Source organism: Gadus macrocephalus, chromosome 20 (genome assembly GCF_031168955.1).
Source record: "Gadus macrocephalus chromosome 20, ASM3116895v1".
NCBI lineage: Eukaryota > Metazoa > Chordata > Actinopteri > Gadiformes > Gadidae > Gadus > Gadus macrocephalus.
In genome coordinates, this window is record NC_082401.1 from 6,521,818 (window position 1) to 6,546,000 (window position 24,183).

Sequence of the window (24,183 nt, forward strand, 5' to 3'; positions counted from 1 at the left end):
TTTGTTTGTTTAATCATTTATTTGTTTCCCCCAACACAAATATCTCCACAACTGGGAATGGCCTGGTTATCGAGCGACACATAAACATTAACAGATTACAAATCAAATCATTCTAGATATTTCAAATACTAGGTGATTGAGTTAACAGCTTAGGGTTTTGATTGTAATAATAATAATAATAATTGATCAGTTATTTGTAGCGCTTTTCTAAATACTGAACTCTGTCTTTTCTGTCAACAATACCTATTCATTGTTTCCTGCTATTAAGTTATTGTAAAAGTTAATGAAAACCTACAGGCCTTAAAATATTTTTTATATTAAGACCATTGCCTGTTTAAAGTATATCTAAGACCAATAAAATAAAATTCTTTAAAAGCTCATCCAACGGAAGTCAGCTGGCATTTTTCAAACATTTTTCATGAAGCTTCTGCATGAAAGCAGAGGTTTGGGCGGGACGTAGCTTTTCAAAAAGTGGGAGCATTACATGCTTGTTATATCATAAAGAAATAACAAATATGAAATGGAGAATGTGACATTTATACATAATTCTGTACATAATTAATTGAACATTGGTGTAGCACCTATAGTGTGGTTGCTCCTGACTGTCGAGACAAAAACACAGACTCAAACGACGTCATAACTTTTGCAGATGATGATGCACTCTGGCAGGGCTTGGTGACCGTTAAAAATCACAGAGATATCGGTTCCCCCCGATAAACTGTCGAAGCGAACGAGTGGATCGTCACCAACAGGAGGAGGCATGATAAGGTCACGTTTACCCGGGGTGGACTTTCCTGTCAGCACCTTGGCTTCAACGTAGTACTGATACACATCCTGATGGCTCTGCTCTCTCCACAGGTCCACTGCACCCCTCACGCTGCCGGAAAAATAGATGCCCTCTCCATACTTGGGAGCTATGAGTGAAGGGGGCATTGCAGTCAATCACCACAACCCATACAGATGTTCTTTCAATATTAAAACATTATTGTTATTGTTATTTTAGCACACTTTTATCAAAAGTGTCGAGTGAAGATGAAAGTGAATTCACGATACATGCCATTGAGGAGCAGGGTACATTGTGTTCAAACCCCAGACCTTTCGACTGGGAATCGAACGCACCACACTACACCCCCCCCTGCCCCCACCCCAACTCGTTTATGAACTTCACATTTATTGACTGACATACCAGAAGGTGGTGCGTATTCCCTCTGAAATCCGATGTCCTTGAGCCTGGAACAAAACTGTGCAGGTATGCGTTGGTACATTCTCCGAGGGGGAGACGATGAGCCCAGCTGTTTTTTCTTAAGCTCAAATACCTCCATGAGAGCAGCGTTATCAACTGGCAAGATCTACATTGGAAATATGCCAAAAAAACAAGTTTAAACAAGCTACACGGGGAGTAACAGCATACTCTGCTTCTATATAAATGTCTTAACTTGGAGTATTAATAGTCTTTTCTGGGTATTTTTGTATGTAGATTGTTAGTTCATATTTTGTGAAACCATATGCAAGTTTTCATGTTTTCTGTCACTTCTTTACTTTGTAGTAAAAAGTTTCGTACCCTCTGAATGGATAGCCCCTGTTCTTCGAATTGATCCTCTCTGTCCCCTGGGTCAATTGACGCTGCATCAGACATACTTCCTCTAGTTGGCAGCATGGGCATGTGGGCCTTGACCCCTCTCGCAAACTCCTTCTGGACGTCACAGAGCATGGTCTCTGCCTTCAACACATGGACAATGACATCTTTCGGCGACTCCGCCTGGACTTTTATTTTGGCACAGCCCATCTCGAAGAACTCCTCAATCCAAGTGGCCGGTGCAGCGCCGCTGTTCAGCTGGTGGAGCTCCTCCACGCCGAGGTACTGGATGAAGTTATTGTTGACCGTTGCTGTGCCAGAGCAACGGAGGAGTTCCTCTAGCCAACTCTTGGCCTCCTCGTTTGCTTCCATCGAAGCACTGCTCATCCTGACTTCTGGTGCTGCAGATGTATTCTGCTTATCAAATCCTAATAAGCACAAAAAAACAACCAAAGAGTACAGCAAGCTTTAAGTAACATAACTAAAATATTTGCAATGATGTGAAGGATTTTGGCTTTCGCTCACCCCGTGATAGCCCAGTATCAGAGCCAGGAGAGCTCTGTCCCTGAAGCCCTCTTATTTTAGCTTCAAAGGCCTAATGGGAAGAGATATTTATAGCATACTTTTTTCATAAAGTTATGATGTAAACTATATCATACTAAGTGGTAAGGGTAGAACCCTAAAACAGCCCGGATGTCTTGTTGTTCAACAGTGATACATTCTCATTGTATTTAATCGATCAAAGATTTGACACGATCTATGTGAGTTGGATGGAAGGACGGCACGTCTTTGAAAGAACTAAACTCTTGCACTAGAATACGTTACCATGAATGTGTCATTTTCAGGAGGATATATGACAAAGTAAACCTCCATCTTTGTTTGCATCTTCTTGGCACTGTCTTCCACCGCCATTGTCATAATCTGGGCCACCTCTTGTTTAGTGAAGCCCAGATGGCCAGTGCCGATAGCCGGAAAGGCAATTGACTTGTGTCTCTCAGTGTTTGCCATTTTTAAGCATTCTTGTATAGCATTGTAAAGGATCTGGGAATCGGAATAATTAGACAAATGGTTATGAGAGGACATATTATACTTTTACACACACAGACACACATGCACACATCTACCCCACTGCATATACAAACACAAACAATCACACACATACATACACAGACACACATGCACGCAATGTACGCAACAAGGCACTCTCCCTCACACACACACACACATACAACAAAACATGTAAGAAAATACACACAAAAAAACGTACACATATACACAAAGAAAGACATGCACACACAAATGCACACAGTATAGATTTCCCAAGCATGAGCACTCTCAGGATAGATTTAAATGTATTATCCAACTAGGTGTAAGTGAGTCTTTAAATTACATTGTTTGATTTTTTGGCTTTAACAGAGTAACGGAAATTGTTAAGATACAAATATATTGTTATTATAATTTGCTGTAGTTACCTCTCCGGCCCTGTCCACACCTTTTACAGGAACCAAAGTGTGATAGACCTCTTTACATCCAAGACTGTAGGAGTCTGTCTTCAACACAAGGGGAAGGGATTTCTTTGCTTTTTTATACTTTTTGTCAATTTCTTCTTGCATTTTGCTCCCAGCCTTCTTCAGGATGGCTTTGGAAACTTCTCCATTTGATAGACAAAGATTATCTCCTGTTGTGTTCACAATGACGTCGGTCTGAGAGGGCAGGACAATAAAGGATAGGGAAAGTGATGCATTATGAAAATGATCTTACGTTTCCCTCACAGACCGTAGTGGATGATGAGGTATATCATTAGTGTTCCTTTAGCATTCGTTTTTAAGGAAATTCATTAATTACACTGTAAAAATATAAAATATATAAAAATATATCGTAAGATAAATAAAGATGTACGCTCACCCCCTGTTCCTGAATGTTACCCTGCCTGAGGGTCAGATGGACATTCCCGAAATGAACAGTCAGGGAGGTTTGGGACGTTTTGGCTCCGCTCTTATTGGTTTTACTCCTGACCGCTTGGCTGACTGGTGCATTTGTGCGGCCAAATGCTTGACGGCATGCTCTTTCCATTTCTTTAACAGTAGGCTCGTCATTATTCACCAGTTCAATATTGAGTGGATAAACTCTGTTTCTGTTTTCAATGTTTTTTCTCACCGTGTCCACGATTATGTCGGCACATTTATCAACGGGGAAGTTAAAGAGTCCAGAACTCAAAGCAGGAATGGCCACAGACTTGAACTTGTTCTCTTCGGCCCTAGCGAGGATGGTATTCACTGTTTTCCTCAAATCCGGTTCAGCCTGTTGAACTTCATAGCTATTAGGACGAGGTGATAGACGTGGGCCGACAGCATGAATTATCTTCTGGCATGATGGGAGACACCCTGGATTACCGATAACTGCATCTCCTGTTTTCAAAGCACCATTCGTCTTTATATATTTGTCACTGTCACTCTGTATGTCAGGGCCGCCCGCCACACTGAGTGCCAGCGCAAGACCACCATAATGTTGCAGATTCTCATTTGCAGCATTGACGACAGCCTCTGTGTCGAAACTGGTGAGGTCAGCCTTCCACACAGACACCTCTCTCCCATTGAGCAGGATGGAAAACCTTTTCTCTGTAGCCACAGGTTGATTTCTGGACTGTGCAAAGTATTGGCCCATAGCAGAGTCCATACCAAGGACATCTATGCTGCAGTCATATTTGTATTTTAGGACTTCTTTTATGGCAGGACCGCATTTTCTCAGAATGTTGATCCCATTCCCATCAAGAGGCATTTTCAGTTGGTTTGTCATATTAAAGAAAATACTTGAATGAGGTGTGCGCTAGATAAAAGGAATATTAAAACATTATTTGTGTCAGTAATGGGTTAAGTTTCAAACAAAATCCCTCCATTCTAACTACAGCTGAAAACAAATACACCAGTTGCAAACGTAATACCTCACCCTGCCAATTCTAGAAAATACCCCAAATGAACTTTCATCTTCTGATTGTAGTTTTCTAAATGCAGTTAACAATGCCTCCTGGTGTCTAAATAAAATAATGCAATGTGGTAGATGTGACCAATGGTAGGCCTGGTTGGTTCTTATCGCGATACTGAACCATACCAGAGCATAATACCAGAGCATAATATCCCACTGACTGTATCATTTAGTTATAAAGCATATTAATCCTCACCCAGATAATATGGCGTGTTCAATACATACGCGCAGTTTTTTGAACTTATATCACATCAGCACCCAGGTTTCATATTACAAGCCCAGAAGCCACTGTTGACGATAGAAAGTGAATTCGCAAAACTATGTGCGTTGTTTGTGCACTGAATCGGCGAGTAGCCCTAAAACACAGCTGGTTAAAAGTTGCATTTGACTAAACGTTGAATACATACGTGGTCTACCGCCTGATTAAAGTTATTTTCTAATCGTTTGCATTCATTATAAACACATTTCTGAGAATCATACGTCATGGTACTCACCAGCAACAGTGGTTTCAAGCGCATTGAAAGTGAAACTAAGTGAGGGACTCCACGCCCAGAAAAGGAGACGTTTAAAAAACACTCAGTGAGTTGGCGTTAACGATGGACGACGACGCGTACTCGTACGCTCTGGTCGTGGAGCTCGAAGAAAACGTTCCCAGACTTAAAAACAAACTGGTTAAGTATTTCCAGAGTAAAAAACGGTCCGGCGGTGGTGAATGTAAAATTCAGTATGAGGAAAGAAGCAGGACCGCGGTGCTGCGTTTCAGAAGGGAGGAAGGTAATGATGCGTAATAACACATGCTTTACTTGTAGTCCAATGTTTCGCTGAGGGCCCCCGGTGCTTCACCAGGGAGAGCGCTGACCATTAAGGCAGGCCTGACTGCAGCGACCCGGGTTCGATTCCTGGCCGCGGTCTTTTGCTGCATGTCTTCCCCTCTCCCCCATACCTTCCTGTCTTACTCTACAATAAGAAGGATGAAACCTTCCAAAAAATAAAATAAGAATGTGTGGCTAGCGGAGATCGTTTTCTCATCCAGACAGGGCGAGGGTTGTGGCTCAAGAAACCCATGAGATCGTCCTGGACGAAGGGAGGTTAAATGTGACCGTGCACTTGCCTGAGGAGAGTCCCGGGAGGCCTGTGAGTAGACGACACCACCACAGACCGACTATGGATCAGTTATTACATCAGTCTCTTATCGGTTTACTTTGTAACACTAATGTTTATTGTCGTTTGAGTAAACGAAGCATTTGTGTAATTTGTGTGAACAATGTGAATGGGTAGCCTATCTCGTAAAAAGAAGGAATAGGGGGTGGGGCGTAAAAGAAACCGAAACTTTGATGGTATTTTTATAACATAGACGTCACTTGTTGACTACCCCAAAGAAGTTGACATGCTAACTTTGAATGTTTTTTTTATGTATCGCTGGCTTTAGTGGCCAAACACACGAAAAATAATGGATAAACACAAAACATAACATACAGCCGTTGGCTAAAATCGTAGGCAGGTAGGGACTCCTGGATCATATCGATATTATCTCATTTAAATGTAAAATCCAATTTAATTCACATTTCCTTTGACTGTTGATATTTCCTGGATTGTAGGTTGTTATTATACTGAATAACAAAAATAAGTGTTACGTTGAAGGACCACTAGGGGGTATCCTATTCTAAGTAAATAGGTGATATTTAAGCAACCCCTTTTTCTTTTTCTTGTCTACGAGTATAGTGAGTTAATGATACTGTATAGCATATATATATATATATATATATATATATATATATATATATATATATATATATATATATATATATATATATATATATATATATAGTATATGTAGGGTTCCCTTTGGGAAAATCAACCTTGCATTTTAGGAACCTGGTATGACATTACAACATTTAATTAAATAAACTGAAGTGTAAACAAGCCTTTAGTTTATTGGGTGACATAATTAATACAAAATATTTAATCTTTGAAATGAGGACCATTCAACCCTTAATTTTAAGTTTTGAACTGTTATGGTCATTTTCTTTGAGCTCATGCAATCTCATCTGAAAAGAGAGATGTTTTGATGCAAATGTCACCAAATAAATATTGTTTAGCACATTAGCAGTTCCAAAGCAAAAACATGATACAAAGCACCAATACCTTTGGACAGAAAACATTATTTGTGTTTAAATACGAAGTCTTTTAAGTCTTACTATACTCCATAGCAGTTGACAACCATTTCCAACAAAGAACAAAGCAACCCGGATGGACGTGCAGCGGAGGAGGAGACCCAGGTTGAGGCGGTGAGCAGGGAAGAAAAGACAGAAGAGCCAGCATTGGGTTCCACCTCCGCTGTCTTAGAAAACGTTCCCCAGGACAAGGGCAAGGAGTTCATGGAGATGTTGGTGCTCAACATCTGCAAGAACTTTAAGTCACCGCTGACCACCCAACCTGAATTCAGTTTGGAGATGCTCTCCGACACATGCTCCATTGTGGTTACTTTCTCAAGTGCAAAAGGTTTGCTTTACTCTGTATGATCTAAAAAGGTTTTAGATATTTGCTTACATTTTCTCTGCGCTAATGTGGAGGTCTACTCTCTGGTCTCTATTATTCTCCAACAGAAAATAATGAGTTCATTACAAGCTGCCAGACAAACAGGACCTTCTTGAACAATAAATTAGCTGTCAGAGCTCTGGAAGTCACATCCCAAGTCAAAGTTGAGGATGTGTCAAACATCAAGGAAGATGTCCTCCTGCTGTACTTTGAGAATGGAGGTTGGGAAGTTGAACAGGTCACCCCCGATGAAGAGGAACAGTCTGCTGTCATCTTATTCAAAATGGCTACAGGTATTTATTTTATTACCAAAAGGTAGTTGATGGTATTTAATTCAATTAATTAATTGAATAAACGTCAATGGGTTATGGCATAAAATGTATGCATACATACACACATACATACAGTACATTCGTAGATGCATGTATACCAGGGGTGTAACGATTCCCGTCCAAAAACAATACCGTTCACAATAACGTAGGTTCAGAGAGCAAATATGCACTATTCAGGACGGATTGAAGTGATAGGTCATAGTCATAGTTTAAAGGTGCTGGACTTTGCCATGCTAAACAGCAAGTAACAATGAAGAATATCCAACACATGGGTTAATGTTGATTTCTGGTCAGTAGAGAGCAAAAAGCTAGAGATTTGCGAACAGAGTAAGCGATGAGTCGTTAGATTCCCAAGCACCATTACAGTCTGGGAACATAAGGCAAAGCCAAAAGAGTGGTTGACAAATCAGTGATGTCCTGTTATTATACTAGTGCAAGGACATCCAACATGTTGAGCTGTATTGCGACACGATGCAAATGTTACCTAATCTTTTGGTCCCATCAAAAGATTAGCTTACACCCTAAAGATTAATATGCCGCTGGCATATAAAAGCAGCGCTGCAGACAACACATTCGCTTGTGCACAATATCACGTTTGTTGGAGAGATCTTGGCAACCCAGAAAGCATGATCAAATGTTTAATTTTTATTTTAAATTATGAAAAAGCTTTATTACTTAGCTAGCTAATTGTATTTCCAAAACAGTGACTTGTGTCTAGATTCTGTACATGGCAAAATGAACGGAATCAGAGTTTAAACTTATTTCGTAATTGGATTAGTAGCTCCCAAACACAAAACAATTTGACCTGGTTCTTCTCTCACCATACCCAATACAACAAACTAAAACAAAGATCACGTTGTGTTTGCGTTTTAGACCTGGTAGAAAAGCAGCCTGATTATAGCTCTAGGAAAATGGAGACGTGAACAGATAGCTTCTCCTCCATGTTCGATAGAAACCAGCACTGCAGAAATTAAAATCCAGTTTGTAAGGTCCAAGAATTGGTTGCCACGGCATCAAGTCATTTGCATAGAGTTGAAATGATTCTCCTAGTCACTCCGGAAGTTGGATGTTTGCGCTCCTGAACAGCCACTCAGATACTAGTGGGAGATAAGCGTAGCTTCAGGGCATCCATGGGAGGTCAGAGGCCACTATAATATATCCTATACACTGCACCTTTAATTGGTGTGAATGCGAAAGCATTCACATCTTAGAAATGCTTCGTATTTAATGTTATTATTCCGCCACTTTTTCCGTTTGAGACTCCTTCAACCTACTTCAACGTAGAAACATCATTCAAACATTAAAACGTTCAGCTCCGTTAGTACCAATTATGCAATTATTTTCTGTATTCATATTATTTATAATTCCCGAGATATTCAAGGTTTTTCACCCAAAATTCCCCCAATCATTCCCATTAGAAAATTAAAAAAACGCAGATTCATGCTTACAACAACTTAAGACATCATAACTTGTGCAAATTGCAACCGTTTACCATCGTTCAAGCAATTAAACACATTTGTATCTTCAATAATATTTCAACGGAATTTCGATATCATTCATACTTTTTTCAGATTCACAGTTTTAGCTTCATTCCGGATTAGTTTTTAGTTGGTCTCACTCTAGCCGTTTGCCTCAGCTGTTGCTCGTTGAGCAATCAGTGAACAACACCACTCTGGAGTATGGTTAAAGTCACCTTGGTGGAGGGTAGTGTAGTTTTTGTTACAGTCTCTCCCTCATGGACTACAACAATGGAATACAACAGTGGACTACAACAATGGACTACAATAATGGACGTTAGAGGTGACGTTAGCGTTAACGGTGACGTTAGCGGTGACGTTAGCGTTGACGTCAGCGCTGACGTTAGAGTTAGCGCTGAAGTTAGCATTGACGTTAGCATTATCGCTTACATTATTGTTAGCGCTGACGTTAGCATTAGCACTAACGTTAGCGCTGACGTTAGAGTTAGCGCTGATATTAGCATTAGCGCTGAACTTAGCATTGATGTTAGCATTAGCGCTGACGTTTGCGTCGACGTTAGCTCTCACGTTAGCGTTAGGGCTGACGTTAGCATTAGGGCTGACGCTGAAGTTAGCATTGACGTTACCTTTAGCGCTGACGTTAGCGTTAGCGCTGAAAGTAGCATTAGCGCTCGTTAGCATCTGCGCTGACGTTTGCGTTGACGTTAGCAAACGTCATCGCTGAAGTTAGCATTGACGTTACAATTAGCCCTGACGTTAGCGTTAGCGCTGAAGTTAGCATTAGCGCTGAAGTTAGCATTGACTTTAGCATTTGCGCTGACGTTTGCGTTGACGTTAGCGTTTACGTTAGCGCTGAAATTAGCATTGACGTTAGCGCTGAAGTTAGCGTTAGCGCTGAAATTAGCATTGACGTTACAATTAGCGCTGGCGTTTGCGTTGACGTAAGCCTCAGCGCTGTCATTTGAGTTGACCTTAGCGCAAGCGCTGTCGTTAGCATTAGCGTTGACGTTAGCAGCGACGTTAGCAGCGACGTTAGCTCTGACGTTAGCGCTGACCTTAAGGGTGAGACTTCAAAACCCTTCAAGTCATCCATACTTCATCCTACAGACTTCATTCTACATTCAAAATGTTCAGCGGATTTCCTAGATTCAGTGTAATGATTCTTCAACCTTCAGCAGTATAGCGGAGCATTTCAGCGTCAGCATTCACTCCGCAATACCTACGGGGATTGCAATTCTCATTGTCAAATTTAAATGTAAAATTTGAAAACTTAAAAACAGATTCAAACAAAGGTTCAGATAAAAAGCGTTTCAGTAATTTTATCACTAGTGGATGGGATAAATTTTTTGTTTAAATTATTGTTTCATTTTAAACTGACATCTAAGTGCACAAATCAAACGTATTGAAATTTGTATCTAAAATCCTGTAAATTAAATGGTATTGTATCTAAGTTAAGTATACTTATATCGTTACATCCCTAATACATATATGTATATATATATATATATATATATTAGAGCTGTCAAGCGATTAAAATATTTAATCGTGATTAATCGCATTAATGTCATAGTTAACTCACGATTAATCGCGATTAATCGCAAATTCTTTTTCAATGCTAAATATCCCTTGATTTTTTTGTCCCATAATTCTTCTCATTTTAATTCTCTTATCAACATGGTGAAGTGCATCGGCTTGTCTTGTGCAAATGATTTTTTATTGATAACAACATTGGCATATACTGATCAAAACAGGACGATACAAAAAAAGAGCCTATAGTGCAATTAAACGACTGCTTTGAACAAATGTCATTTGAACATAGCAGTCAGGCTACTGCTATGTTTATTTTTTTGCAAATAAAATATTTGCGTTAATCGCGCGATAAATTTTTTAACGCCGTTAAAATTGGTTTGCGTTAACGCCGTTAATAACGCGTTTAACTGACAGCTCTAATATATATGTATATATTTATATATAAATATAAATATCTATTTATAGATAAATATATTTACATATATAGCGGCAGATACTATACTCATATTTTATAATGGTATTCTATTTAATTATATAATTTGTTGAATCAGTTGAATCTTTATTTCATGTTCGTGTATGTGAAGTTAAAATAATGTCTTTACCTCACTAGCTGTCCAAGGGATAATCAAGAAGGAACATTGCATCGGGAAGAAATGGGTCAAAGTTTTTCCATTTTACGACTCCTTGGGAACGGCTCTTTATGGCAAAGACCGACCCACACCAAAACTACCCGCTGCCTTCTCTCAAAGCATATATTCCCCGCTCTTGAAGTACCTACACCAGAATCAGGAAGCAGCAGAGATGGCTTGCAGTCACTTGTCAGCACTCTTCTGCAAGGTAGACCTCCTACCTTCATCTGTGAGTTTCAGCCCTCTTCCAGCACTGCTCGAGCAGAAAGATGTTAAAGCCAAAGACATCAAACAGTGGAAACAATCAGTGGAGCAGGCCTTCACACAGGTCTTGTCCAGGTTCAAAACTCTGAAGCTTCAGCCTCCATTATCAGCATGGGAAGAGTGTGAAGCGCAGATCAGAGAGATTGTTTTAGACAAGACTGTGGAAATCATCGCTGAGAAAGCTGAAGGTACATTGTCAGTGGTCGGCCTTGTGGACGATGTGACCAGACTGGAGCCCACGTTGAATGACCTCTTGACCAGGATTGAGAAAAGGTTACTGAGGGAGAATTCAAGTATTACACAGAAATTTGAGATATCCAAAGTAATGTTTCACTTACTCTGTCAAGATGGCCTAGCTGACCAATTGAAAGGTTTTTACCCAGAACTGGAAATATCATTTCAAGATAAAATTATCTTAAATGGTTTTCAACAGGAGGTTAACAGTGCAGTTAATCTGGTTTTTAACAGAGTGATTGCGGTAAAACGGCAGAAGCTCGAATTGGACAAAGCCCTTTTCCAGTTTTTGAAGGATAAGGATGAGGAAGAGCTGACAAAAATTGTCTTCACATCTAATGGAATTCATGCAGCAGTTGAGAAAGATGCTACAAGCCTGAGCATCATTGCTGTTTCAGACAACGTTCTGAGAAAGGCTGAAGATCAACTGAAACAAGTGCTGACCTCTAAGTACATTGATACTAGTGATAGTTATGCATTGAAGAAGCCGGAGTGGCAAAACCTCGTCAAATGTTTGGAAGAAGGCAACAATACAACCTCGAAGAAGATTGTTATTACAACATCTAGTGATCATCAATTAGAGAGAGTAACAGTAGTTGGCTACAAGGATAGTGTAATACCAGCTTTCAAAGAAATTAAGGAGCACCTCCACAAGTATTCCCAAGTTTTTGAAACTCATAGGGTCAAGTCTGACACTATTGTCAGTTATATTACAACTCAAAGCAATACCTGGTATGAAAAAGTGAAGGACAAAGTGGAAATTTCTTTTGAGAAGGAGGCTGTTAACTTCAGAGGTCCTAGAGAAGATGTCATGAATTGTAAAAGCATCCTAGTTTCCATGATCTCTAAAGTTTGCTTTGAGGAATATCAACTCCCCCAGCCTGGGGCAAAGGAATTTTTTCAAGAAGAAAAAGATATGTATGTTTCTACCTTAAAGAAGGAAACCGGTTGCTTAGTCCAGTTGGTGGAGGCTAGTGGACAAAATGACCTGCTACGCTCCAGGCCCATACACAATCTTCAAACATCGGACGGCATTGATATAGTTGTTAGTAAAGCTGATCTATGTAGCTACCCAGTAGATGCCGTGGTAATCAATTCGAATAAGAGCTTGAAACTTCATGGAGGTATTGGAGGAGCATTTGTGGCGGCTGCTGGCTCTTGCTTGCAGGAGGAATGTGATAAAATCCAAATCCAGGGAGGGGAGCTGAAGCCAGGAGACAGTGTAATTACTGGTGCAGGGGGTCGGCTCCAATGCAAAAAAGTGATCCACGTGGTGGGGCCCCAGTATGATCCATCTAACCACTTGAAGACAGTGGGGCAGCTGAGAAGAGCTGTTAAAGGAAGTCTAGAACTTGCTGAGATGAGTGGCTGTCAATCTCTGGCCATCTCTGCCATCAGTGCCAACATGGAGTTCCCAATAGACCTGTGTGCCGACACCATCATCAAAGTGTTGAAGGAACATTGTGAGGACCAGTTTGGTCAAAACCCCCTGAAGAAGATCCATTTTGTGAGCTTGGATGACCATGCAGTTCAAGCTTTTGAGAAAGCTGTGAGAGACAAGTTTGGAAACCAAGGAAGAATTGGTTCTCGACAGAGTGTTCCTGACAAACAAAATAACAACTCTTCCAAACCACTGGGGATCGATGTAGGAATGAGGATACAATTAGGGAATATTGAAGATGCTAAGGTAATTATTTATTTCATATATTAATCGAAAAAGCAAATTCATACAAGTATTTATCTATAAGTACAATTGAGACAATGAAGTAAACATACTAGGAAACCTTGAATAGATAACATTCTGTTTTCATATTTTCAGACCCAGGTGGTTGTGAATGTTGTGGGAGAAGAGCTTGATCTGGAAAATGGAGCCGTTTCCAAAGCTATTCTCAGTGCAGCTGGACCAAAACTTCAGTATTTGGTCAATGAACAGAAGAAAACAGGAGACATTGGTGATGTTATCGTTACGGACGGTTGCAAATTGAAAAGCAACTGTGTTTTTCATGCTGTAGTCCCTGCTTGGGACAAGCAGGGCAACGCTCTCAAGGTAACTCATTGAACAGTGGTGATTCATATTTATTTACAGATTTTATAGCGTGAACCCCACTTTCTTTTGGATAATTGATTGAGAAGTGAAAAGTCATATATGGTATATCCTACAGATAATGAGAGGGATTGTTGCAGACTGCTTGAACAAGGCAGAGAAACATGGTCTTACCTCCATATCCTTCCCTGCCATTGGAACTGGAAACCTGGGCTTCCCCAAAGACCGTGCAGCATCTGTAATGATGGAGGAAGTCTCAAAGTTTTACAAACAGCCACGGTGCTTGAAGACGGTGGTCATTGTCCTCTATCCGAAAGACCAAGAGACCATCCAGGTACAAAAATATTTACATTAACACATGTGAATCAGGATTTAAAAAATAGTGGTAAGCCTATGCTACGCAATATATTTGAGTTGATTTGCTTTTGGAATGTCATGATGAGTCATTGATGGCAGAACCTTTTGTGTTAACCTGCAGGTTTTCACAGATGCATTCAACAAACAGCTCCAGACAACAACAAATGTTCCAGCGCCTACCAAGTCTAAGTCAAGTAATGTCATTTTGTATTGTCATCATAATACCAAGACTCAATTCACGTCTCTCGTTTAGTTAATTATTTTACATTATTATTACATCTTCTCATTTCAAGTCTCACTGTGTCTTATTTGTTAGATCGAGGTGTTTTCTCTGCATGTGCATTTTAACCTGCTCAAGATTGTTTATCTCGTTCATAGTGATTGTTTTGTGTCACAAGGTCTCTTCTCCAAAGTCACCTCAGCTTCGGGGCTGCATGAGATTACAATCGGACATGTTAGAGTACAGGTTGTGTTGGGGGACATCACCAAGGAGAAAACTGATGTCATCGTCAACTCTTCCAACGAATCATTCACCCTCAAGTCAGGTAAATAATACGCAGTGTCAGGAGGAATGCTTGAGTAAAATAATATACTTAATCTTAGTACAATGATTAACTATTCCTCATGTATAACATGTAGTTATACAGACATAAAAATGGATGGAGATTGGTATCTTTTAATATCTTGTGTCTTTCTCATCACCCAGGAGTGTCCAAGGCAATTCTGGACGCAGCTGGTCCAACTGTAGAAAATGAATGCAATAAACTAGGTAAGGACCATTCAAATTCACAGGCCAAGCCTTTGAATATATTTTTTTATATGTTTTAGGTTTCACCTTAAAATCGGAGAAGTGGGGCGTGATGATTCACTCAGCTCACGATTCAATACGATACACAATATTGGGTGCACGATTCAATATTATAACGATATTTTGAACAAAACTTGATTGAAGCAAATGTATGACTGAAAAGATATTGCTGTTTATTTTAAAGACGCAAAATATGCAGAACAATGCCATTTGCCCTATATTTCAATTTATTATGAAATTGTAAACAAGATTTGTTATAGTAATATGGTATAGGCAAATCATCTGGCCACAAGTGTCAATAAACAAAAAGTTTTTCTTATGCCGCTTTTCCATCGACAGTTACCATGTCAACCCGCCTCGACTCGCCTCGACCGGGCCACCCTTTTTTTGTGTTTCAATTGCCAAAATCTGATACCTGGTAGTTTTTTAGTCTCACCTCCGTCAAGGTTCCATGAGGGCTGAACCGGTAGTTTTGTGGGACGTAAACAGGCTGCTGCTTGCCTATATCATATCCCCCCAAGATGAGACAGTTGTCACAGAAAGCGATATGTACGATTTCTTCTGACGAAAAGAGGGTTTATCGTTTATAGCAGTGTTTATTATCATATCATCACAAGATGAGCAACTTGTCACGGCAAGCGATGTTACAATTTATAGGCAACCCACAACGTAAGATATCCCATTCATGACAATGAACTACGAAGGGCACTAAAATACGTAATAGTTTACAAGTCATACATGTATGCATGATGTTACCCCAGGGCTCCAGACTGCGACCAAATGGTCGCATTTTGCGACCAAAATGTGAGACTTTGCAACTGAATTTTACGTCTGTTCGCAAATGTGCGACCAGTAAATTTGCCCTTTTTTATTTCTTCATTTGTACACGTTAAACAGGGAAGGGGAGCTTCAACGAATCCTGAATCTGTAGCAGGCCAGTGTGAGAAGGATAGGGAATGGCCACTGTTATTGGGTAATATGTGGAGGGAGAGGATCCTAGAGATTATATATCGAGCGAGCGTTAACGTCCTGAGTCTGAGAAGGAGAAAGATTTCACAACCTGCTACGTGTGTTTGAACAATTTGCAAATTATTGATTCGTTCTTCCGACCTGCGGCTATTGCGCCAGAGTCCTGCACAGGTCTAATTTTGAAAACCCGCACCCGCCCGTACCCGCAATACCGCATCCAACCCGTGTTCTGACAGTATAGCGAATTACATTCCGCACCCGACCCGCTATAAATTGTCTCTCCACTATTAAAAGAGCTACAACACATGATAACAATTTACGGAAATCACCGAAGTGACTTCATTCATTGCTTCACTGCACAGGTCATAAATACTTGAACGATAGCAATGCTATACTTGGCCATGTTCACAAGTCCACCCTCACAAGGTTTTATCTAAGGCCTTAAAATGTTGGCAACCATTGAAAATAATATAAATACACATTTGTATGTCAGTAGATCAAATTGGTAGTTTAATTATTGTATTATTTTATTATCATATTTGTTTGATACTATAATATGCTCCCACTGAATGATATAAGCCACAGGCTTCATTAGGCCTGGCTGTCCGCCTTATTTGTGATTGAGAGAGAGAGAGAGAGAGAGAGAGAGAGAGAGAGAGAGAGAGAGAGAGAGAGAGAGAGAGAGAGCACTTAAACCTACCCTGTCCTTGCGCTAGATTGCATTGAACTGTATCGGTAGATTCTGTTTTTGTGTGTGTGTCAGTGAAAGAACATTTCATATTCAAATAAAGTAATGTCAATGTTTTTCTCTGGTCCAGTATTGTAGAATGTCAATACATGTGATAGCAGTTGTGAAATTGACTGCTTCTACTCAATATTAATACTTTTAACACCCAACCACTAAATTATATGACATTAACCTAATTAATCTGCAGGGTAAATTTGTACTTCAAAAAACAATTGAGAATCGATTGACAAAATTATAACTTTCAATGTAATGTCGTGCCAGAGTTTATATCAAAGCAAGATAGTTTGTAGATTTAAAAAATGGTGGTGTCACGACTGTAAAAGATTAGGCTGGGTTGTTTAATCTGCAGTTTGATTCTTGACAATGTCCCTGTGAGATGTTAATCAGCCGTGATTATTGTTCAACTCACCTCCTCTCGCGGTGCAGAAGCCATTATTCCAAACAAATGTTTAGAAGCTCCCATAGCTGTATCTTTGTTTTATTCATCCTAGGTAAACACATAAGAACTGCCCTGGCCAGGTTCCTCCAATAGTGCCCATAAACGACCCAAAAGATCAGATTCTGTGTTTACACGTCACTGCCCATGCGCAGGAACTAAGAGACTGAAGCGGGCAAGAAGAATTCTGTGCAACTGTAGTGAGTTATAGTCAGTGCGGTTATTCTGAACGCTGAATCCCGAGCTTTCAAATCATTACAGCAAACAAACCCTCCAACACTTATCCTTGCATCTTATTGAAGTTTTGCTTTGCATTCAGAATTATCACTGCCTATAACGTAGGCAATATCTTCACGCATAATTCAAACTGCTCGCTTCGGTCTCTAAGTCTGTGAGCATGCACAGTGGCGTGTACACACAGGACCAAAGCTTGTGTATGTTTGTTTTGGGAAATATTGGCAGAAGCTACCTATGGTTCATATGCACTTACCTGGTTTGGTGAGTAATGACTACCTATGGTAGCTGCTAAACACTCGTTTTGGATATTATGGATGTCATTGATGGTCAGCTGCCCAATGTCAGAGGAGGTGAGTTGAACAAAAATCTTGGCTTATTTACATCTTCACATAAACCTGTCATAATTCACCTTCGGTATTAACAAACTGGCAAAGTCCTTTAAATCTCCTAGAAACGCCCCTGTTATTAGCAATACTAGATTTTTCGCGCATGCGTTGCGCACACTCAACCTCTATTTCGGGAGGCTCAAGGAGGAGTGTAATATTACATTTGCGCAACAAAGTGTAGTCTTGTGGTGGACTCTACAGACATAATTCACCAAACTGTGTTATTGACATGTTTTAGTTCTGTGTTATAGGGTCACTGTCTCTTTAAGATCACGTGACTTATGTGTTGATATGCGTCGGTGCGATGTTTGAATTTAACGTTTTTTTAGATGACAAAATGAACGACCCGCCGTTGCTTGTCGAGGTTAGAATTTGTCTCTTTACTTCTTTTACCGCTATTTCTACAATCTATAGACAGAACATATTACCTGGGAGAGTTTGTCGACGGCGGAGCCGTTATGTTTAAAAACAAAACGTCTTACCTGGGCAAGTGTGTCGCTGCGGTGTGTGCGTATGTGTTCTTACCTGGGCGTGTGTGTCGATGGCGGAGCAGTTTTGTTTAAAAACATAATGTCTTACCTGTGCGAGTGTCGCTGCGGTGTGTGCGCATGCGTGTGTGTTCTAACCTTCGCTTGTGTCGATAGCGAAGCTGTTATGTTTAAAACCTAACATCTTAGCTCGGAGAGTGTGTCGAGTGTGCCTTTGTCACACGTACGGTGTGTGAGCTTGCGTGTGTGTCTGTGTGTGTGCGCTTCTCTGTATCTTTATGCGTGTGTGTGCAGTTTTTGTATGCGGTGTGTGTGCATGCTTGCGGTGCATGTATGCGTTTGCGTGTGCTGTGTCTGTGTGTGAGCTGCAGGCTGCTTGGCACATGCAAACATGATTAACTTGAATAACAGGTGCGACAGTCCTGCTATAATAGCAGTAAGATATATGTCAAAACTTTATTTCAGTAGTATAAAGTTATGGAACTATTGGAAAATGTAGTTGAAACACATTGATCCTGTATTTGATCTGCGTAAGCGACATAACTGCTAACTAGGGTTGTGACGATATTTCGTGCCACGAAATATCGCAATATTAAAACGTGAAGAAATGTGTTGTTGAGACGAAAAAATGGTTTGCGATATTATTATTATTCTTTTCATACTTTATTTATGGACATAAGTTTGCACTTTAATAAATTAATAGACTAATGCCGCTTTTCCGCCGACAGTACCAGGTCAACTCGGCACGCCTTGGTTTGGTTCCAGGCACGTCGTTTTTCCATCGCAAAAAGTACCTCTTAAACATGGGCGGGTCGCATGGGTCGCATATCACGCATGTGCGAAACTGTGCATGCTTATCCACGAGAAACATAGCAGATAGGGCTACACAAAGGAACGCTCTACCTCTGTCACGGTCCACTGCGTATTCTTATGCGCTGATCCTGCAGTGTTCAATAATCAATCACTATTGTTGACTGAACGCTGATGTTAGCATTTAAAGTTGTCGGTGTCACGCCGAAAATGGAATCCCCATCTGAAATCGCACCCCCTCTCTGCATGAACGCGCTTTCCCTCATTTCGTCTGTGCTTTCTAGGGTATAGGGCTCCAGACTAACTTTTTTCACAAGGAGCACTGTGGCCCCTAACTGAAAAATCTAGCGGGACAACCAGAAACTCTAGGGCCACACACCGTAAATCAACATGCCAATGTGATTTTCTCATTTTATCCCTGTATTACTAACAAATATTTTGATAATAGATGCAGAAATTACAATGTGCGGTTTCAAATTCAGTGTCACATTTTATTGTGAGTCTCATCTATACCAACTGTTTCCACGTGTGCGCGCATGCGTTCGATAAGCACAACCCGTGACAGTTTCACGGGTTGTGCCGCTTGACAGGACGCTGCGCCTCATCTCTGTCTGCTCGCCTCTCCATTGAGAATGCAGCATGCACGTCAAACGCCTCCTGTGTGAAAACCCCTTTATGGCACATGAAGTCCTGACCGGGTTCTGGTACCCGACGGGTGACCCGCACAATTTGGATGAAACGGTTGAAGAATAATGTACTGTGTCGGACGCAGATGCGGGTCGGACGCAGGTTTTGTGATTGCGAGCGAGTCTTTGTGGATGTTGTGTTTTTTTTGCACAGCAATCTAAAACACCACGCCAAACACCACATAGTGTAATTCCCCGGCGTCCATCTAATGTGTCTAATTTTCCTTCGGGTGCGGGTCGGGCGTCAATCTTTGTCCCTATATCTTTCTTTCTAAAGTTTCATTAATAAACACACAAATTTTGTTTTCATACCCATTTTAACAGATAAACTTTTGAAATGTTTTGAGGTGAAGTTAAAACACAGTCAAAACACAATGATCACTGCAGATCATTTTTCTTCTGTACATTAATGCTAAATATTTAAATTATATTATATGAATAGGTGGACAGCCCAACACAGGAATGATATTGACTACGCCAGGAAACCTGATGTGTAAAAAGATACTCCACTTGGCCGGACGCAGCAACCCCCAGGATATCAAAGATACAATGAAAGATGCTCTTGTATTGGTCGAACAAAACCAATACACTTCTATCTCTTTTCCTGCTCTGGGTACAGGTGAGATGGAACTTGTCATTTGGTGCTTAGAGACCAGTTGTAGGTAATAAATAAAAATATTGTTGAGGTTGTTGAGTCTGATTACTATGTAATAGTATGTTCCACTCTAAGTAGTCTATTACTAATAATTATTACTACTACTACTTATATCATATCTCATTCCAGGATTTATTCCATGACCATGCCAACACCAATCAATTTTAAATGCTTGGGTTATTTCTGATGGCAAAATAACTAATATTGTGTCTCATTTTTAAGGTAAAGGTAATGCCCAGGCAGGGAAGGTGGCTGATGCCATGTTAGATGCAGTGGTGGACATGGTGTCACAGAGTGCTCCGGGTAGCCTGAAGGAGGTTCGCATCATCATATTCCAACAGGCCATGATGAAGGACTTCATCAGTAGAATGGAGAAGAAAGCAGGCTCGGACAAGCACAACATTTCGCTATTTGGAAAATTGAAAGGTAAGCAACTTAATAAGTATGCTTTGAAGCAGGGGTCTGCAACCTATGGCACACGTGTCAAGGCTGGTACGTACACCAAATACAGGAATATGAATAAGTATTTTGTGTGAGCATAATGTCTGATAATCCTTTAGTGCAGTTGCCCATTTAAACCCTTTTGGGCAATTTTTCGTGGAGGCCAGGGGGGGCAGTTATTTCCTTGAAGAGGGGTTCACCATGCCAAAGCAGTGGAACATGGTCATTATTATTACTGAATTGACTCAATTATAATTAATCTCTTCCTGGAAATGCGTCTGAAATAGTGGGGTCTTCACTTTACCAACTCTCAACTTTAGTAGACAGCTAATTGGCGTCACTGTGTATGGCCTAAATTCCACACACTTCCTATCGTACGAACACGTGGATTCTGTGATCATAGCAGAGGTTATTTTCCTGCAGTGCCGGTCTGGTGTATGTTTGCACCCCTCCACTTCTCCCTCCTATTTATGGACAGTAGAGCGTTCTGGATGTTCTTATCATAACATCATTATTTTCAAATGAAATGATTTTTTATCTTTTTTTAATGAGTCATGAAAAAGGGGGGTTTCTCTTCTAGTCAAGGTTGTCTTTTATGGGGTCAATACGGTATATGCAGTGCAGAGGTTTGTTGAAATGCCAAAGAGACTTAAAAACACAATCTTAAACAGAATTAACAAAGTGTATATTTGTGCTCAAACTGAACCCTAACTGTCCATGATGAGCCCAATAAGAGCTCAGCGTCTGCGGTGTCATTCATTCCCTTTGGAAGGAGTGTTGAGCTCAACCTAGTGTTGCCTAGCCTGGTTCTACCAGACTCTCGTACTTCACTTCATTTAATTTCATTTGTACAGAGAGTCTGGACCTAATCAATTGACAAACGTTAACTCACTTGAAGGCGGGTGTCAGTTGAAGTTTAAAATGATTGGATCTGCCCAGTGCCACTCTGGATCTGCCATAACCAATCGCTAACGTTTGGTTGTGACGTATGTCATGCACCGGGAATCACGCGCAGGTTGTACACAAACCAAACACCTTGCGCGTCTGCACGAAAATGTCCGTCAATGACAGCTGCAGGTTTTATTCGTCAAATTTAATTTATCAGGGAAAAATTGCACATTGTAAATCAATATTTTATAGTATGACCAGAGATGATGTATGCAGTCAACTTTCGAAGCTGGGTCTAATCGTCATTGTTCTCAGACACGCCCTCTGTTCGCTGATTGGGCGCCGCTATGGCGGCCCCAGAAAACCAAATTACATACAGCAGGTCCAGACCTAGTACTGAAGGGAAATTCAAATTGAGCGGAAGTACTTAGGCGGGCGGAGCCAGGCTAAGTGTTGCCGCTGCCAACACTAAAATTACCGCCACTATTTACCCAATTCACCCTCGCACAAAGTACAATATTTAAAACTTTGACGGTTCTTCTTGGTACCAAATACTCCCATTTCAGTCTCATTTGTGGCCTGAGATAATGTGTAATTCCTCATGTTTAGATAGTTTGTTTATGAATAATTCATTAATAAAATATACAACCACTGAACTGAAAGAGGGGGAAAGATACAGTTAAATTAGCATATCCTATATTCAAATGTGTAAAATATGCGATAACAATCAGCATTGGAAACCATACATTTTTATTTATTATTGGCATAGGACATTAAAAGAACTGCTGACCCTTGTTCTAAAGTATTTGAAGATTGGTCCAGGAGGAGTTTTCTAGGTGGATTTGTGTTATTTTAGAGTAAGATATTTATGGTGTATCTTACTTTCAATAGAGAATGTTTGAATATTTGCAAGATCATTGTCAACAGCTACATTTTGTCATAAATCTGCATGAGAATTGTTTCTGGTAAAGTACATTTGCATATACAAAGAAGTGAAATGGTGAGGTTGGTGCATGAACAGTTTTCAAGTTAAAGCATTTTGACAGTTTTGTTTTTATTTCATGGTTTAGGCGGCATCTCAGCATTTTTAGGTGGAGGAAGGGAAGCCAAGCCACAAAAAGATTATGACTTTTCCTCTCAAGATCGCAAAATTGAGCCGGCCCACTTCCACATATGTGGTAGTTCACAGGCTGAAGTAAACAAAGCGAAAACATGGATCAAGGATCTGATATCCAAGGAGCATATCAATAGCTCCATTAAAGACAGAGCGATTCTCAGTTTATCCGATTCAGATATCCGGCGCATTATGGACATTCAGAATACCATGAACGTTAGCGTGCAGATTGAACCTAACAATGCCTGTATCAACATAGAGGGGCTCACAAAATACATGTTTAAGGCCAACAATGAAATACAGGAGATTTTGAAGAAAGTCAGAGATGAAGAAGAGATCAAGAAGATTCTAGAAACCGTTGACTGGCAGTACCAGCTTCAGGGGGTTCAATTCCAGAACTTTGACGACCCCTCCAAATTCCTGCTTGAGCAAGCTCACCACAATAAGCAGCCTTATGTAGATGTTGACATCCAGGGCCGAGTGCACACGGTTGATGTGCAAAATGGAACGGCCACAGACAACCAAGGCAACAGCATTGATATCAGACGCCATGACTTGCTGAAAGGTATGTTTTTCTAACTATTCAATGACCTGTGAGTAATTAATGGTTGGTAAAATGGAGGCTAGAGCAATGATATGAATTAAAAATGTATGATTTTGATTCTGAGATTGAATGCATATCCAAAATAATGAACGATTGTAACATTACAGATCAAGATGTTGTAAACTTGCCAAAGCACTGGGAAACAATGCCAAGCGGCACTTCATGTCAAAGTTACACCGTCCTGCCCAAAACTCCGGAATATGATGAAGTACTACAACTCTTCAAGGCCACAGTCCAACGAAATGTTATTAAGGTACATTGAATTGGTGAAGGATAGACTTTACCTGAAGGGTCGCGATTTTTCCAAGTTAATAATGTTTAACTCCTACCTAGTACCTACCGTCAATTAATTAATTTCCAGAGTGAGAACAATAAAGCTATTAAATACAATACAACACAATACATTATATAATGTGTTTTCAACCATCAGATTGAAAGGATTCAGAATCGCTTTTTGTGGAAGAGTCTTCAACTTAAAAAGGCTGATATGGAAGCAAGAAACGGTCACAAGAACAACGAGAGGCAACTCTTCCATGGAGCCTGCTCAACCTCTATCCAAGATATCAACCGATACGGTTTCAACAGGAGTTACGCAGGAAAGAACGGTGAGATAAGACTTGACCATTTTATTGCAAGCACCACACTAGCTTCTTGTTTCTGAGACAATAGTTATGGCAACATGCTATGTATAAAGTTATGCTAACACTCCCCAATGTCAAAGGAAAAGCACACTCTTAAAAAGATATTTTAGATGAAAAGTGATTTTAGTAGATTACATAGAAGTGACACGGATAGATGGATTGATTTCTATCAATAGTCTAGCATAAGCTTGAACAGCATATATCCTCGCCCCTACACTCTCTCTTGTACATTTTGATAGCGGGCAGGGTCTAACTAAAACAGGGTGTTTCGTTTGCGACCCAAATCACCCAAATCAACAACTCACTTT

At 40.3% G+C, this 24,183-nt stretch overlaps 2 protein-coding genes across 3 annotated transcripts in view; one reads left to right on the forward strand and one right to left on the reverse strand.

Annotated features, from left to right (window-relative positions):
• LOC132448438 (protein mono-ADP-ribosyltransferase PARP9-like) lies at positions 1-5,191 on the reverse strand. Its single transcript, XM_060039749.1, has 8 exons — positions 5,053-5,191; positions 3,482-4,402; positions 3,049-3,279; positions 2,402-2,617; positions 2,102-2,171; positions 1,562-2,004; positions 1,187-1,349; positions 1-914 (listed from the first exon to the last, which is right to left on the reverse strand). The coding sequence occupies exons 1-8, from the start codon at positions 5,074-5,076 to the stop codon at positions 625-627; spliced, it is 2,358 nt and encodes a 785-aa protein (XP_059895732.1). The 5' UTR covers positions 5,077-5,191; the 3' UTR covers positions 1-624.
• parp14rs1 (poly(ADP-ribose) polymerase family member 14-related sequence 1) overlaps positions 5,155-24,183 on the forward strand; it is a 19,735-nt gene continuing 706 nt past the window's right edge. Inside the window, exons 1-15 of one of the 2 annotated variants that reach the window (XM_060039741.1) lie at positions 5,155-5,332; positions 5,592-5,692; positions 6,769-7,060; positions 7,165-7,389; positions 11,047-13,250; positions 13,383-13,610; positions 13,726-13,941; positions 14,086-14,158; positions 14,363-14,509; positions 14,671-14,733; positions 19,975-20,151; positions 20,410-20,613; positions 22,587-23,195; positions 23,342-23,487; positions 23,665-23,839. In XM_060039741.1, the coding sequence (XP_059895724.1) occupies positions 5,155-5,332; positions 5,592-5,692; positions 6,769-7,060; positions 7,165-7,389; positions 11,047-13,250; positions 13,383-13,610; positions 13,726-13,941; positions 14,086-14,158; positions 14,363-14,509; positions 14,671-14,733; positions 19,975-20,151; positions 20,410-20,613; positions 22,587-23,195; positions 23,342-23,487; positions 23,665-23,839 (5,038 nt within the window). The remainder of the gene's footprint in view (positions 5,333-5,591; positions 5,693-6,768; positions 7,061-7,164; positions 7,390-11,046; positions 13,251-13,382; positions 13,611-13,725; positions 13,942-14,085; positions 14,159-14,362; positions 14,510-14,670; positions 14,734-19,974; positions 20,152-20,409; positions 20,614-22,586; positions 23,196-23,341; positions 23,488-23,664; positions 23,840-24,183) is intronic. The other variant, XM_060039742.1, reaches the window with a different exon arrangement.

Bases quoted from the DNA above. Each gene is read 5' to 3' on its own strand.
- LOC132448438 (XM_060039749.1), bottom strand. From the start codon at position 5,076: ATGCGCTTGAAACCACTGTTGCTG. The intron at 2,172-2,401 runs GTAACGTATTCT...TCTTCCCATTAG, and splicing joins CTGAAAATGACACATTCATG to GCCTTTGAAGCTAAAATAAG. The intron at 1,350-1,561 runs GTACGAAACTTT...TTTCCAATGTAG, and splicing joins AGGGGCTATCCATTCAGAGG to ATCTTGCCAGTTGATAACGC.